Raw genomic sequence first — 14,400 nt, 5'->3', positions numbered from 1 at the left:
ATATCCAGTGTGCGCAGTGTCTTGATCGTGTTCAGGGCATAGACAAGGGCTTCAGCACCAAAAAGGCACAGATCGCTCTCAGACGCGCCGATGTACTCCAGGGTGTCGTTCTGCACGAGGCCCTCGGCATTGAAATCCAAGGTACGGATAATCAATCGCGCAGGCTCGAAAGGCAACGAACTCAGCCCTCTGTTCTAGAGGAGTAGGGACGTCAGCAATGGCGTTCCAGGCGAATTGCGGTACGCTGTGTCAAACTCGTAGCCAGCCAATACTAGCCGTTTCAAGGTGGTGTTATTTGGAATTGCCGCCAGAATAATCTTAATGGAAGCGTGCGTACAGACGTGACATGAAAGATCAGCAAGGGATGTGCTCTTCCTCAGCAGATTGGCAACTGTCCTTCACTCCCTTCCTTGAAGTTCAGGCAAAGCTTTTGCAAGTTCTCCGCCATTCGTAGCATTCCGTCCAAAAGCTTGCACCCAGGGAGCTTGCACCACGATGTATTCAGAAAAAAGGTTAGTGTCAGCTTCTCAAGCCTACCGAACTCGGATATGCCGCTCATCAGGCTGTCAAAGTCAGTTTGGTCGAGGCGGACGTTCGAAAAAGTAATCGCCGTGACGGAAGCAGCGTTGGCCGGAAGTTGTTCGGCAAGAATTAAAGCCAATTTGGCGCTGAATATCAGCGCAGTGACTGTAAGGCTCTTGAGTTTCCTGACCGGTCCCAGGGCATCGAGCCCCGCACTCCAATCATACAATTCTGGCAGCCCATTAATGTAGATGCTACGTAGGTGAGAAGGATACTCGTCAATGGAATGAGAAATGCCGTCCAGGGGGACATGTGGATGCAATTGGGTGAATTTGACAGCCTCGACGTAATGATGCTTCCTTGTAGGCCATGTGGTGAAGAAGGTTGCATTGTAGGCAGTCTGCAAAGAAAGATGGCTGTCGTAAGTTATCTTGCGCTGATATTGGATCTTATTGCGGCAATACTTGCGCTCAAAGAAACCTGGAACAAAAAGCAACCGCAACGAAAATAGGCAGGGAATGTCGACGAACCGCTACTGGTATGCGTAATGAACGGACGCAATCCCGCACGCCCTCTCCTCCACTCTTGCGGGGCAACCGATCCAACCGTGCGTATGTGCCAGCGTAATTTTCGGGAGTCACAGGCCACGTTAACATGGCGGTGGCAGAAGCGCAGCTAACCAAGTTGCGGGATAGGCTTAGAAGGCGCAGCGATGCCGTGCGTCAGCTGTCTCGGACGCGCCCCGCATCGGTGCGCTTTTGTCGCACCCAGCAACGCAGCAGGAAACCTTCTCCACGAAGGAATGAACACCAAGGGCGCTTGCAACGTTATATGTCGGCCGCTCCTGACAGGCCTGCATTGATACAGCGCTGTTCCCGTTCCCCGGGCCTAGTCCTCCTCCACTTCTCCTGCTTCCGCTGCAGCTAACGAAGGTGCAGCTTCCACTGCACCTTCGCTGCTACTGTCGTTCACTCTTCGCTGCGCATCGCGTTCGTCCTCTTTCATACCTTTCGAGCCGTGTTATTAAACCGTACGCGCTTACGCTCGGTAACGCCCACGGCGAAACAGATACCAAATCCACGAATGGCGCTTAAAGGGCTACTGAAGCGCTTTTAAACCGGGTACAACTTTACTTTTACAATTATTGCATTAGTAAGTTTATGCCTATAAACTTTCTTTCGGCATTTTTAGCTTGGGGACAGCGGTATTCGCCAATAAAGTTGACCCTACACCGCCCCCCGCCCACTGCTACCTCCAGCATCGCCGGAAAAGCGAGAAATCGAGAGGCAGCGGCCGGAAGTAGCGTCATATTCGGAAGACGGCCAGCGACGTGCGCCGCCGCTTCGCTGTGTCACAGTTTTCTGGGCGAAGTTCCGAATTAAGCAGGCGTGTAATCTGCACTTAATTCATCTTTATTGTCTAGAGTTGCTTCTGCGTCGATGTAATGCTACTGCGTGATTCCTTAAAGCCACTCCTAGATACCAGAGATTTCCTACCCGTGCGCCCGTGGCTACTATACATAGCCTTCACGAGTAGTCGGGGCCGGCCATGTTGTCGCATGCTCTGTGCTTCATACGCAAAGTGACGGGCTAAAACAAATACGAAGATACCCCAAGTACCTGATCCATTATTATAAGGGGATTAGAAAATTTGTGGGACCGCAGCGCTCTGGGCTTCCCGAACTTTTTACTCGTTTTCCTGATCGACGCTGTTGGCTGTGACGACAGCCTAACTAAGCAGGCAGATTTTAAGAAGAAATCAAGCAAGCTGGAAAGCATGAAGAGTTTTCTGCGCGCGGTAGCGCTCCGCACACTCGGCGGTCGTGCATGCCCGTACGGCTCATGAAACGGCTCGAACCACGCATGCCGCGGCAGCAACCGCTGTTCGCTGCTGTCCAGAATCAAGGCCGTCGCGAAAAGCAAGGTAAAGGTGCAAGAGAGTGGATGATAGTGTCGTGAAAAATTGTGCTAGGGATCGTCCTCCAAGGTGATTTTGAAAGAGGTGATCGAATTTGTATCGCGATGCGGAGCGCCGACCGGTCGCGGAGGCTCGTCGACGGCAGCAAATGAACCTGCCCGGGCACGAGATGCGGCGAGAGGCCGATGGATGGTGTTACCTGCACGCAAGAATGAACACAGCACCGATCGCTAGACTGGCTATCAACGTGAAAATATGGTTTCACATGCCAGGAAGGGGTTGATAGTGTGGTGAAAAACTGTGTTAAGGATAGTCATTCATAATTGCAGAGATAGCAGCGACCAAATATCTGCCTCAGTGTTAAGCCTAAATTGACCAACATCCGAGGCGATCCGTGCAACCCAAACCGGCCGGAGCTATATGGGAAGGCGCTCTTTTAAATCTCGTCGCGGATCAGCGTGCTGCGTTTGGGTTCCTCCACCTTTTGGGGGGCCACCAACATTCCGTTCCCCTATTCTAAAACTGCGTATGTGCAGCAATGCCACGTCCCGCTGACCGGCCGAGCAGCGACCCGGCACCAGCACATCCGCGCGACGCGGCGACCGGCGGTGGCCGCATCGCGAGCTGCTGCCTGCGCGCAGGCCGCCGCATGCAGAGCGCTTGTTGCTGCCTGTCCGAATGTAAAAACTAAGTTCCACATTCGAGGTAGGGGATGATGGTGTGTTGAAAAATTGTGCTAGGAATTGTGACTAGCGCTGGTAGTGAAAGCGGCGAACCAATATCTGCACAACTTCCCTGCACCCGAGAAACAGAAGTCGGCCATGAGTCCTTGGGGGAGAACCCCTTTCTAAAGCTCGCGGTGAGCGAACTTGTTGCGTTTATACTTCTCTCAGGCTCTCCTATTCTAAGGAAAGATTGTGTGAGCCTTCCATTCCCCAGAGGACCTTCTGGCCCGTATTTGAACGGGAACAGAATGAAATCTTCAGGCCGAGCAGTCACCGCAGCGCCCGCACTGCCGAATTTGACGCCATCTCTCGCCGGCCAATTGCGAAAGGCAGCCAGGGCTCTGCCGGCGTACCCGGGCAGCGGTCTTTTATTTGGACGAAAAAACATGGTTCGGGTGTATTTAAACATAAAATGAACATGTTTTTTCAATACAGCGTCAAAAAACCATAATGTAATGGCCCCAACAATCTTTTTTTGAAAAGCTCTCCACCAGCCCTAAGAGCCATGAAGACAAAATACAAGTTTGTGTTATTCGAAATATTTCGTGTTTTATAGTGCCCCCACCGCTTGTCCGAATCCAAACGATGACTTATTCACTGTGAAATTAATTAATGTAAGTTAAAATTTGGATTTTCCCGCTGCATCGTGCGTTTTCGTGGTTTGCAATGACATCACAGGAACCGACCGCTCTGCAGCCGATTAGGAAGCTTTGTTTACCGTTAGTGAACCTAGATGGCGCTACTATACCATGGCAAGCCATTTTCTGCCTTTGGTCTGTTTTTGACCGTATTTAAACCTGGCTTGTTTTTGTTCAGGGAGAAAATTATCGTTTCATGAAACATAGTGCTCGCTCGACAAATATGGTCACGTAAGACACCGTTGCTTGAGTCAATCGGCCAGTCGTCTACAACCCCAAAGCCCCGCAGTCATGTGCAGCTAAACCAAGCATAGTGCGCGCAGTAACAACAGCAGTACGCATCGGTACTTCTATGTTTACGCGTGCTTCCGTAACTTCCACTGCTTCACGAGGTCGCGGGTTCGATTCCCGGCCGCGGCGGCCGCTCTTCTGATGGAGGCGAAAAGCAAAAACGCCCGTGTGTACGAGATTTCGGCGCACGTTAAAGGGACACTGAAGTGATATGTAAACATTGCGGGATTACTTGCGCAAATTGTAGTCCGGAGTCCCCATGCCATGTTTCGACCACCCTGGGCTCGTTTACGCGATTTTATTTAGTCGAAAAATTAATTCGAAAATGCTGTCCTCCTCTCTTTACGCTCGCCCATTTTCTGCGGCGTTTTCGTGTTACGTCGAGAGGAGCCGAGCTCGCAATTGGTTGCGCTACTGTACGGCTCCCCGGCCTTCAGACAGAGTCAGTCGGCCCAGCGTTTCGTCCGCCGGCCGCCGACTGGTCATCGCAATTCGTTCGCTCAGTTGAAACGAAGCCAGGACACGTTTGTGAATGGAAGAATCTGCCTTTCTTTACTTGGTTAGTTTGTACACTGTATCTAGCTCCAAGTCAAGGTCGCTTCACACAAGCGCTGCACAAGCGCACATGCGACGTTTCGCTGACTGGTACGCCAGTAGGAAAATATAAGGCCTCTTGAAGGCGGGAGAAGAGTCAGCGAAGTCAATATAGGTACTAAGGAAACAAAATCAACTGATATTTTTACCGTACAGCGTAAAACTAGGGTGCGGGAAGCACTTTTTTGCGCTGGGCGAACAAGCACAGCGGTGAGCAGCACGACTACGCATCTGCGAACGCTTTTCCGTCTACGAAATGCAATTGCTAGACGTGAGCTATTGTGGAAACTCGGGCGACGCTTACTGCACGAGCGCAATACAACAAATAGTCACCTAAGCTGCTTGAAATGCCAAAACTAAATAAAAGTGTAAACTGGTTGTACAATATATACCCTATATTACCAAGGCCAGCAGAGCCCGGCTTGCGTGAGGTGAAGGACCTACTTTACTTCGCACTGTAATTCAGGTTAGGTTAGGTAGATTTCTGCCTCAGTTTGTTATTACGTCATCTTTGTGGTATACCGGAGGACTTCACGGATATCTAAAGGAAGTCGTACAGGCAACACAATTTGTATGTTCACGTTTTTCCATGGAGTATTTGACTTCAGTGTCGAAGAAGAAGTTGTACAAAGATCTCGTTGAAATCTGCTTTCCTGTGCCACTATACAGATCCATGTTTCGAAGTGGACCAGGACAAAATGTTTTGAAACGTGTAAAAGCAATGGTTGTTCCGCCGGGTGTTAAAACGTTTTTCTTTAAGCTTCATGTTGGTGTGCTCCCGGTTAAAACGTGGATGCTTGAGAAGGGTTTGTTCGTGCCCTGGGGAGCAGACTGCTGGCTATGCAAGAAGCCGGAAACTGTTGAACATGTATTTTTGGACTGTTGGGATGCGGTGTTTTTGTGGGATGTACTTCAGAGAACTTTGAAAAAGGAACTCCCCTTGGATCCTCATGGTATACGGTTTCTGGCAGTTGAGAACGATAATGGAGTGCCTTACGACCTATTGATGTTGCTGGTCCTCCACGGAATATGGAGGTCTCGATTGGCAGCTCGTTACTCGGACATTGATGGACGGCCCGCGAGGCAGTATTTCTGTGAAAGCGTTCATCGCATTGTAGAAATGTGGAAGGGTCAACCTTGTACACCCGAGAGGCTGCAGGAAGTAGAGAAAGTGTTGTCTGTGCCCCGTTTTTAGACATAATACGCTGGCTTAGGCAAAGCTAGCGTTTGTTATCTGTACCACGTATTTGTGATGTCTGAAACCAGTAATAAAGAAAAAAAAAAGTGGCCGAGTGGCCTGGGGTGCTAGGTGGCTAGGTATGTCACCGTAAGCATTTTGCAAGTCACGAGTTCGAATCCCCGCGGGTGCGTGCTTTTTTTTTTGTAAGTTAACTTTTTCGTTTTCCGCCGATGTTTTCTACATTGAGTTCACCTTTTTTTGGGCCGCAACGTTCATGGCTCCACGAACTAGTTCACAGAACGCGCGCAGGCTGGCACTGGCGCGCTAGCGAGTTCTCGTTGGCGTGCTGTTGCCATAAGCACCGACTGCTTGCAGGCAGTGGGCACAGGCAAGAATGAACAGACCTTTGGCCTGGTGCGAACACGCTTTTTACGATACAGGCATGAGGGAGGCAAGCTCGAAATATGGGGGAAAAGCGCATGACATTTGGGCGTCTGCGGGTACGCGGAGGGCGTTCATGTACTGCGTAGGTCTCGGCTAGTGAATGCTACGATTCCAAGCCGTCCTGGGAGGCTTATCTTTATGCATTTTTACAGCTGACAATATGGCAGAAGCGCGGTACGATGATTACTGAGTTATTGAGAATGCCCATCCAACAACGCCACCGGTTGTGTTTTACTGAACCGAAACCGAAACTTGTTTGGTTGCTCACCTTGGGCATCGTCCAATCACGGTGCCCGCTCCTCCTAACGTCACAGCTTTAGTTGGTGCGGCCGCCGCAAACCACGCATGGGAGTTTTTATTCTTTCGCGCTTTGTAAAATAATTACCGATTTGTCAACCGGATAAACGATGAAAAGTGTGCTAATTTGAGCCAGTCTACGCAGTGCAAGCAAAAACGGGAGCTTGACAAATTCACTTCAGTGTCCCTTTAAAGATCCCCAGGTGGTCAAAATTAATCCGGAGCCCTCCACTACGGCGCGCCTCATCGCCTGCGTTGCGTCGGCGCGTTAAACCCAACAATCAATCAACTTCCACTGCTTGTCCCACCATTCTTACGGCTTTAAAAATAATGTACCCTAAATTTAAGCGCAAATAGCTCGTTCGGCAAGCTCGTAAGCCCCGCCTAATTTGCGTTTGCTTTTGCCGCCCTCCGCCAATCGCAGAGCTGGCTGGTATGACATCATAGGTTCTGTTGCGGGAAATGAGCTAGTGGGTCGCCTGGCCATTCCTTTTTTTCCTAATTATGTAGCTTATTTGAGCGAAGTTTACGTTAAAAGTGTTGTCAGTATAATTATAAAGAGGCAATATTTTGAATGAACCAAACTTCATGGCTCCTTTAAGTGCTGAGCCCATGCGCGCACTCCCAACTTCCCCGCTTTCCTGTCGCGAGCACTGGTGAAGGAGTAATGTTTTTAGGCGGCTCTGAGGCTTACTTTGGCTGTTGTGGAGCGCATTGGTTAGCGGGATTTCAAGCTAGCTACTTGTCCTGAGCTTAGAACAGCACAAAGATACGGAGCTTTCAACCATAAAGCGGCAGAAACATGTTCACCCGAGCAATCCAGTTTCCGACGCGACGCGGCAAAAGCAGGTTGGACGCGTCAAACCTGTTTTCGAAGCGGGAAACGCGTACGCAGACGCGTTCTTTCCGCTCATTTGTTTCGCCCGGAAAGGACTTCTGGCGTGTTTTCTTGCTGCTATGGGTGCTTACCGGCCCGCTAATCATAGACGCGCACGTTAGGTGGTCGATCTCCGTGGGAACAATTATTTACAGCCTCGTTTATTCATGTCAGTTTCGGTTTCGACGAAACGAACACCGAGGCCGCCACCATGTCAGGAGGGTGCGCTTGACGTCACCACTCTCGTCGCACCACGGCCGGTCGGTACGCGCGGTCCCGGGCAGTATGACGTCAGCCTCCAAACTGTGACGTGATGCACAAGGCGCTGCAGCGCGAGCCAACAGCATCCAGCGCCTAGGCTACGTCACGGAAGCCCTGACGTAGGCATTGGGGGGCAAGGCGCTCAAAGCGTTATGTAAATGCTGATTTCGAAGCAGGATTCGTTGTAAGCTTTCTCGTGCATGCAATGATGAAAATTGATTTAAACTATCTTATATGAACGTCATGATTATAACTTCTTGGGAGATATATATTTCACAGATATGAAATTTCATGTGAGTACTCCTTTCAATGATGCAGCCGATTTCCCCCTTGGTTGGGTGCAGTGCCATCGTTAAGATATGTTCAAATAAAATCATTCGCACGGAGTATTTTTGCGAGAGGTGAGCAGCGCACAAGTATAAAGTATATTAAAGGGACGGACAACCGATTTTTGTGGAGTATATATTCTCTATCCCAAATGAAAGGGCATCCCTTAAAGCACCTTAAAGAGAAACGGCCTTGCTGATAACACCCTAGGACTTTTAAATCGAAATTTTTAGATCTACGAGCTGTATGTGTCTTCACAAAAATAATGCTGGCAACCATGACATACAGTAGCGCGGCAACATACTTTTTTCTGTATGCGAAATGAAAGCGATATTTAAAAACTTGCCCCCAACTAAAAAATGTGTGAATCGCAGGCTTTCTTATTCCTTTGTGTGTTTTTTTTAATTCACAAGTTTATTTTACACGAAGGCACCATCTGTTAGGATGGACAACAGGTAGAATCTGCTTTCACGTTGTGGAGGTCGGAATTTCGATCCTCCCCGGGCGTGTCATTGTTTTTAAGCTGCCGTTGGCGTATTTCGAAACTGAAATCGAATATTTCTGCAGAACAAACGCCCCTGACTCAGGCAGAATCGCCAAAGCTCCTTTACTGGGTCTGTTTACTGAACGCTGCCGTTGATTCTGGGCATGGAGGCTCAGTTAGCCACACTGACAGCATGCCAGCTGCGGCGGGAGGCGTGTCTTAAAATTAAAAAAAATGTTTATAAATACATATGCAAATTAAACTTATACAAATACTTCTGGTAAAAGGTCTTCAATGGCGGAATAAACGTTTCAGCAGTTATAGAGGCTGCTAGGTTTGCAGGTCACATGACACGGACACAACTACGAACCGCCACCCTTCCGATTTCAGAAAGTTTGCTGCCAAATTAAAATTATTTCCCCAATTTGTTTATAAATTGCTTGAGGTTACCGGGCTATATGAAACGTTGGCTTTCATATGAGCTAGAGAACATATACGCGAAAAAAATTGGTTGTCCGTCCCTTTAACAAGCGGGGCGGGTCCGACACCTTGGCGAAGTGGGCCATGACACCGAGCTTGTGCGGGGACGGCTGCCGGTTCAAGAGGACCACGTCGCCGCGGCACAGGTGCCGCTCGACGATGTCGCCCTGCTGGAGGAAGCGCGCCAGCTGGAGCCGGTTGCCGTAGCGCAGGCACTTCTTGGATTCGCTGCCCAGCTTCGTCAGGAAGTTGGCTCCCGGGTGCGCGTTTCTGCCGTTAAGCACCAGCTGCCGCTGCCGCTTCAGGTTGTACGGAATCACTCGCTCAGGGTACGTCAGGACCTTGGCCGCGTGCTCGGGAATGCTGACCTGCAAGGGAGGATGGAGGACACCCCGCTGCGCAATCGGCTCGTACTCCAACAGAACCAGGCGCCGGTTCAACCCGATATGGCAAAGGGCGTAATTAAGGTAACTATACACGCACACATCTCGAACACCCACTCACAGACATCATCAAGATAACAAAAAACATCCCCCTCGCGAGGGGCACGATCAAGTGCAGAGCATTTCCGGGGGAGCACGACGTTAAGTAGTTTGCGTTATACGTTAATGTTGTTGCACTTGTGGCAACTGCTGACGAGAGAGCGCTCGTCAGCAGTAATTTGAATGAGTCAACGATGTAAGGCGCGTTCGTAGCGTCCCATTCTGTGTCGGCTTTGTGGCGCAGTGGGTAGAGCACCATGTACATTGCGTTCCGCCCGCAGGGTCGAGGGATCGAAACCAGGCGCCGGATAGTATTTTCTTTTATATAGTGTAGGGGAGCGGTGCGGACAACGACGGTGCGGACTACGACGGGACAACGCGGGTGACATCGTGAGTTTCTGAAATGCTCTGCATTTAAAATCATCATCACAATTGCTAGGATACAGCAGCAGTAACTCTGCAGATCAACATCACGCCCTCTTTCCTTGCGCGGGGCATGGAGAGCACGCGCTGGCCAATGCGCAGGTTCGGGTCCGGCGAGATGACCGAGTGGCTCGTGAAGTCGACCTTCTTTCCGGACAGGTTTCCCCGGAAGCGGCCCTTTCCTTTCAGACGCTGGAAGAGACCCTGCACGGGCCTGGGCTGCATGCTGACTAGAAGGCTGGGCAGCTCGTTCAGTTACAGTCCGCAGCTCGCCTGCAGCTCTTCCCAGCGGAGCATGATGATTGGCCACGGTCGGTTCTGCTCCAGCTCCCGCCTGAACTCCCAGTTTCTTTTAATTATCTCGGACAGCATCTGGGTGAGGTCACCCTCGGCTATCCTCCGCTCCGATACGTCGAAGACTGAAGGCCACACGGAGAGGGGTAACACGGGAACGCTGGTCAGCAGCAGGCGATCGGAACGTCCGTGCCCACGCTCCATCCCCAACAGCTGCACGTCTTCCTCGGGAATCCGACAAAACTGCTCGAGAACGGTGACTGTGTTCAAGACGTTCCCAGTCAGTTTCTCCAGGCCGCATTCGAGATCAGTGTTGTAGATACGCGCCTCGTCGTACTCTTCGAACAGTTCATCGTCCGGGACGCCGTTGTTGGGGACGGCCTTTCGGTCGTACTGGAACTTGAAAAACCCGCACTTTCTGACGTCGCCGTTGACGGCGCCGCAGTGCACGCCGTTGGCCTGGCTACGGCAGATGTCGGTGATCCTCTTGTGCAGCGCCTTCTTGTTCATCACCGTGAGCACCGGGCTGCGCAGGATGTCCAGGCAGCGGGCTCTCTGCCCTGGCGGCAGCAAGACACGGCCGCACTGCTTGCACACGGTGGGCAGGATGCTGTGGACGGCCTCGAACTAGCCGGTGTGGAGCACGGGCAGCTCCAGCTCCAGTCGACCGAAGTGGCTCGTGCACTCGTTCCAGTCCAGGCCGCACGTATCGAAGCGGGCGGGCGCGGAGTTGGCGCCCATGCGGGTGTCCAGAACGCCGTGCCTGAGTGCCACGCTGCCTCCCGGTTCGTAGCCCTTCTCACTGACGCACAGCACGTGGCTGAGCTTCTTCACGTTCTCCGGGATGAGCACGCCGACTCGGATTCGGTGGACCTTCATTGACGTGGTGTCGCCCTCGCGGAACTCTTCCTTCGCCATCTCGGAGACTGGTGCTGTAAGAAGCAGCAGTAATATTAAATCATAGCGCATTAACATGTCCTAGGCAAGAAGACGGGAGTGTCGCTGTGTCTTCATCGTCCTTCGTGTGAAAATCAACGGCTGTACGTTCACGGTGCAAGGCTGGAAATGCTCTAGCAGCTATGTGGCACTTGCCCTTTTTTTTCCCCTGTAATCTATGTTCCTGTCTTACGGCGGTGACATGCAAGTAAGGCATTTCACTCCTGTGAGCATAGGTCTTTCTATTCTTCGGCAAATCCTGGTTCTGCCCGAAGCATTCCTCCACCCGACCCCGTTTTATCACGCCATTTTACACTATGTGCGCCAGCTGCGTGAAGGATACTTTCGCAACGGGCGCTCAGCCTGCGGCAGATGAAGATTTTAAATAAAGCGCCGTATTTATACCCTCCCGAACGTCTCCAAATGGGCTTTCGAATCACAATATAATAACACGTTTAAATTGCGTCGCCTTTTCGCCAAGTTTTGCTTATCACTCGAGCCATTACTACTTTGCGGGAAGAAAATAAAATCAATAGAGACATAGAGCTGCGTATGACGGGCCCAGAAGTTCGGTCGTCACCTTGAAGCTGCGCGGACCTGTTTTTCACGGTCCTTTTCTTCGGGGAGACTTCTGATTGCTCCCCGTTGTCCACGGGGGCCGTCACTCTGGATTTAAATTTGCCCGATATTCCTCCCTGTGGGTATGGGCCGACGAATGCAAATCCCGCTCACCAATACCCGTCTGTCGGCAACAGTCCAATCCAGCGAACTCCGAAGTGGTTGAAACCACCGCAGACGTCGATTCTCGTCACGGCAAGCTCGCCTCTACGCTACCTCATACCTGAAGGGACTTCCCGTCTCCCGGACGCAACATGAGGCCATTCAGCAGTGTTTGAGGCGTGTTGTGTGTGGAGGGATCGGCCACTGTGGAACTCTTCCCCTCTAACCTCTTCTCTCCTTTCTAATGATTACTTCCTGCCATACTCTATTTTATTATATTCCCACCCTCGGAGTGGGTTGGATGCAGGTAACTCCGCTAATGACTTCAATTATATCCCCAGTTCATTTGTTTTCCCTTTTCCTTTAGAAAACGAACCACCACCAGTACTACCACTACGGTCGGGCTCTTACATAATAGCTAAAGGACCTTTTGTATCTACCGAAAGACATTGTGGCTCACTATCACCAGCGAAAGTTTAGTTAGCTGATGGGATAAACAGTGCTGTGTGTGCTGTGTTAGTAGGACCTTGCGAAGAAGGGTGACCTTCCCTTTTTCCCTTTCCCTCTGGCTCCCGACTCCGTTCATTTGGCTGTTGGACGCACTGGTCCAGGCTTTTTTTGGCGCAGTACGTAAATCATGAGTTTTGTGTGTAATGAACGATCAAAGAAGAATGGCGCACAATGCAAGCAAGAGAGAGAACAAACTTTATCGTTCAAAGGACTTAGTTCCAAGCCCTAATTGGAGTCTTCAATTCACCGGGGCTTTCAGCAGACGATCCGCGCGTGTATCGGCCTGCGCGCGGGTTGCGCATGTGCTGTTTTAACACATTTTGTGCCGTGTTTGCCAGGGGAGAATGCCTCCGGTCAAACAAATAGTGTGGGCGAAAGCGACAAGCGAAAAAAAAAATAAATACACGGCCGCCAATGACCGCCGTCGTCATCGATAGTCACTGCCAATCGCTTGTGGGCCGCTGCCGGCCCGCAAAAAGCGAGCGGCAGCGACGGCCCTGTTATCTCCCGCTGGCTATGCGCCAGTCATGATCATCATCGTGGATTTACCGTGCGAGTAAAGTGAGGATCCCCGTAACGGGCAGCCATGGCTTCGTTCTCGCTTCGGTAGGTCGTCCGTTAACAGGCCCGTCGCCTGCCACTGTAGTCGACCATGGCGGCCTGAGTATAAATTTTTTCGTCTGTCGCTGTCGCGCACAGTACCTGCTCTGTACCCAATGAGGTTGTATAAGCTCCCTGGCTGTACCCAATGAGTTGCGGTTTTTGCGTCGCTCGCCGCCGCATATAGCCACCCCTTTACCCCTCGCGTTGTCCTCCAAAAGTGCACTGCATATCCTGGTGTTCAATGTGGGCCGCCCTGGTCTGCAGTCTGGCCTGTGGAATAAATATTCGTAAACTCGTTGTTCCTCACGCTTAGCCGCGCAAAAGTTCGCAACGTCAAGATTCGCTGCAACGGAAGTCCGACTGCCTACCTTGCCCGTCGGACCGCCTGAATCCAGCGCTATCACCGCTCGACCTCGTATGGTTTCGACGGAGAGGGGTATAACATAATATTCGCATCAAATCTTTCCCGATTGTGGTACTGGTAGACACAGCAATACCTTAATTTACGAGGCTTTCGGCGGGGAACGTCGTGACCCCCGCCGCTGCCGCTCGCGTTAGCAGCGATTTGTTTGGAGCGTCTGCTGAAGGTACTACCAAAAATAAAATGGCGCTCCCACTAGGGCGGCGCCACCTGTCAGTCAAAGCTCCAGCGCAGGTTCCCTATACCGTCTCCCACCAGGACCGGTGACAAGGATATGGGTCGAAGAGCAGGCTAGACTCCATCCCGCCGGGTCGATTCACACAAAGCAGTCGAGGTTTCCACCGTTACGAGTTGCCGTAGGCTCGGCAAAGGCTGCCTACGCGGGGCAGAAGAGAGGGTACTTACCGGGCGGGGTCGATGGCGGCGGCGGAGGGCTCGGCTGCAGCTGCTCGTGGGGGTGGGTGCCAGTGGTGTGGCTCGAGATGCCTGCGCGGAAGAGATTATGATGATGATGATTATAATTATGATGATGACGATACCCTTAAAGTTTTAAGCACGTACCCACAAGAGGCGATTGGCCAGGGCTAAGTACCTTACTGTCATTCATCAGGGTCCTCAAAAGACTAGCTTATCTCTGGAAAGAGAGAGGCCGCAAAATGGAAGTTATATATGATTAAAACCCCACGTGCCCAAGTGCGACCATTCTGCTTCTTCCTCCTTCGGTCCTGTTCTGTCATCGCTCCCCGAAAACAGCCGGTTGAGCTGAGTAGCGGAAACGCCTCGGGCCACGGGATGCTACACGGCCCGTAAGCTCGCTGTGGGGAGAAGCGCTATAAGGGCGTGGAGTATGTTATAAAAGTTGTAACTAGTTATACGGCGATGAGGAAGCCACGAATGCAATTAAAAAATTGGGCCCATCTCCCCGCGAGGGGGACTCGAGTAAATGCGTCGCATAGGGGGTGGGTGTATTGCGT

At 51.4% G+C, this 14,400-nt stretch overlaps 1 protein-coding gene across 1 annotated transcript; it reads right to left on the bottom strand.

The window, feature by feature from the left end:
- Positions 1 to 10,197: 10,197 nt before the first annotated feature.
- Positions 10,198 to 14,033, bottom strand: LOC144150664 (DNA-directed RNA polymerase III subunit RPC1-like). Its single transcript, XM_077682176.1, has 4 exons — positions 14,024 to 14,033; positions 13,832 to 13,912; positions 10,869 to 11,168; positions 10,198 to 10,796 (listed from the first exon to the last, which is right to left on the bottom strand). The coding sequence occupies exons 1-4, from the start codon at positions 14,031 to 14,033 to the stop codon at positions 10,198 to 10,200; spliced, it is 990 nt and encodes a 329-aa protein (XP_077538302.1).
- Between the last annotated feature and the right edge of the window lie 367 nt (positions 14,034 to 14,400).

This window comes from Haemaphysalis longicornis, unplaced genomic scaffold (assembly GCF_048455015.1).
Source record: "Haemaphysalis longicornis isolate Haplotype H1 unplaced genomic scaffold, Haemaphysalis longicornis Haplotype H1 scaffold_1, whole genome shotgun sequence".
Classification (NCBI taxonomy): domain Eukaryota; kingdom Metazoa; phylum Arthropoda; class Arachnida; order Ixodida; family Ixodidae; genus Haemaphysalis; species Haemaphysalis longicornis.
This window is presented reverse-complemented; position numbering and strand designations above follow the sequence as displayed.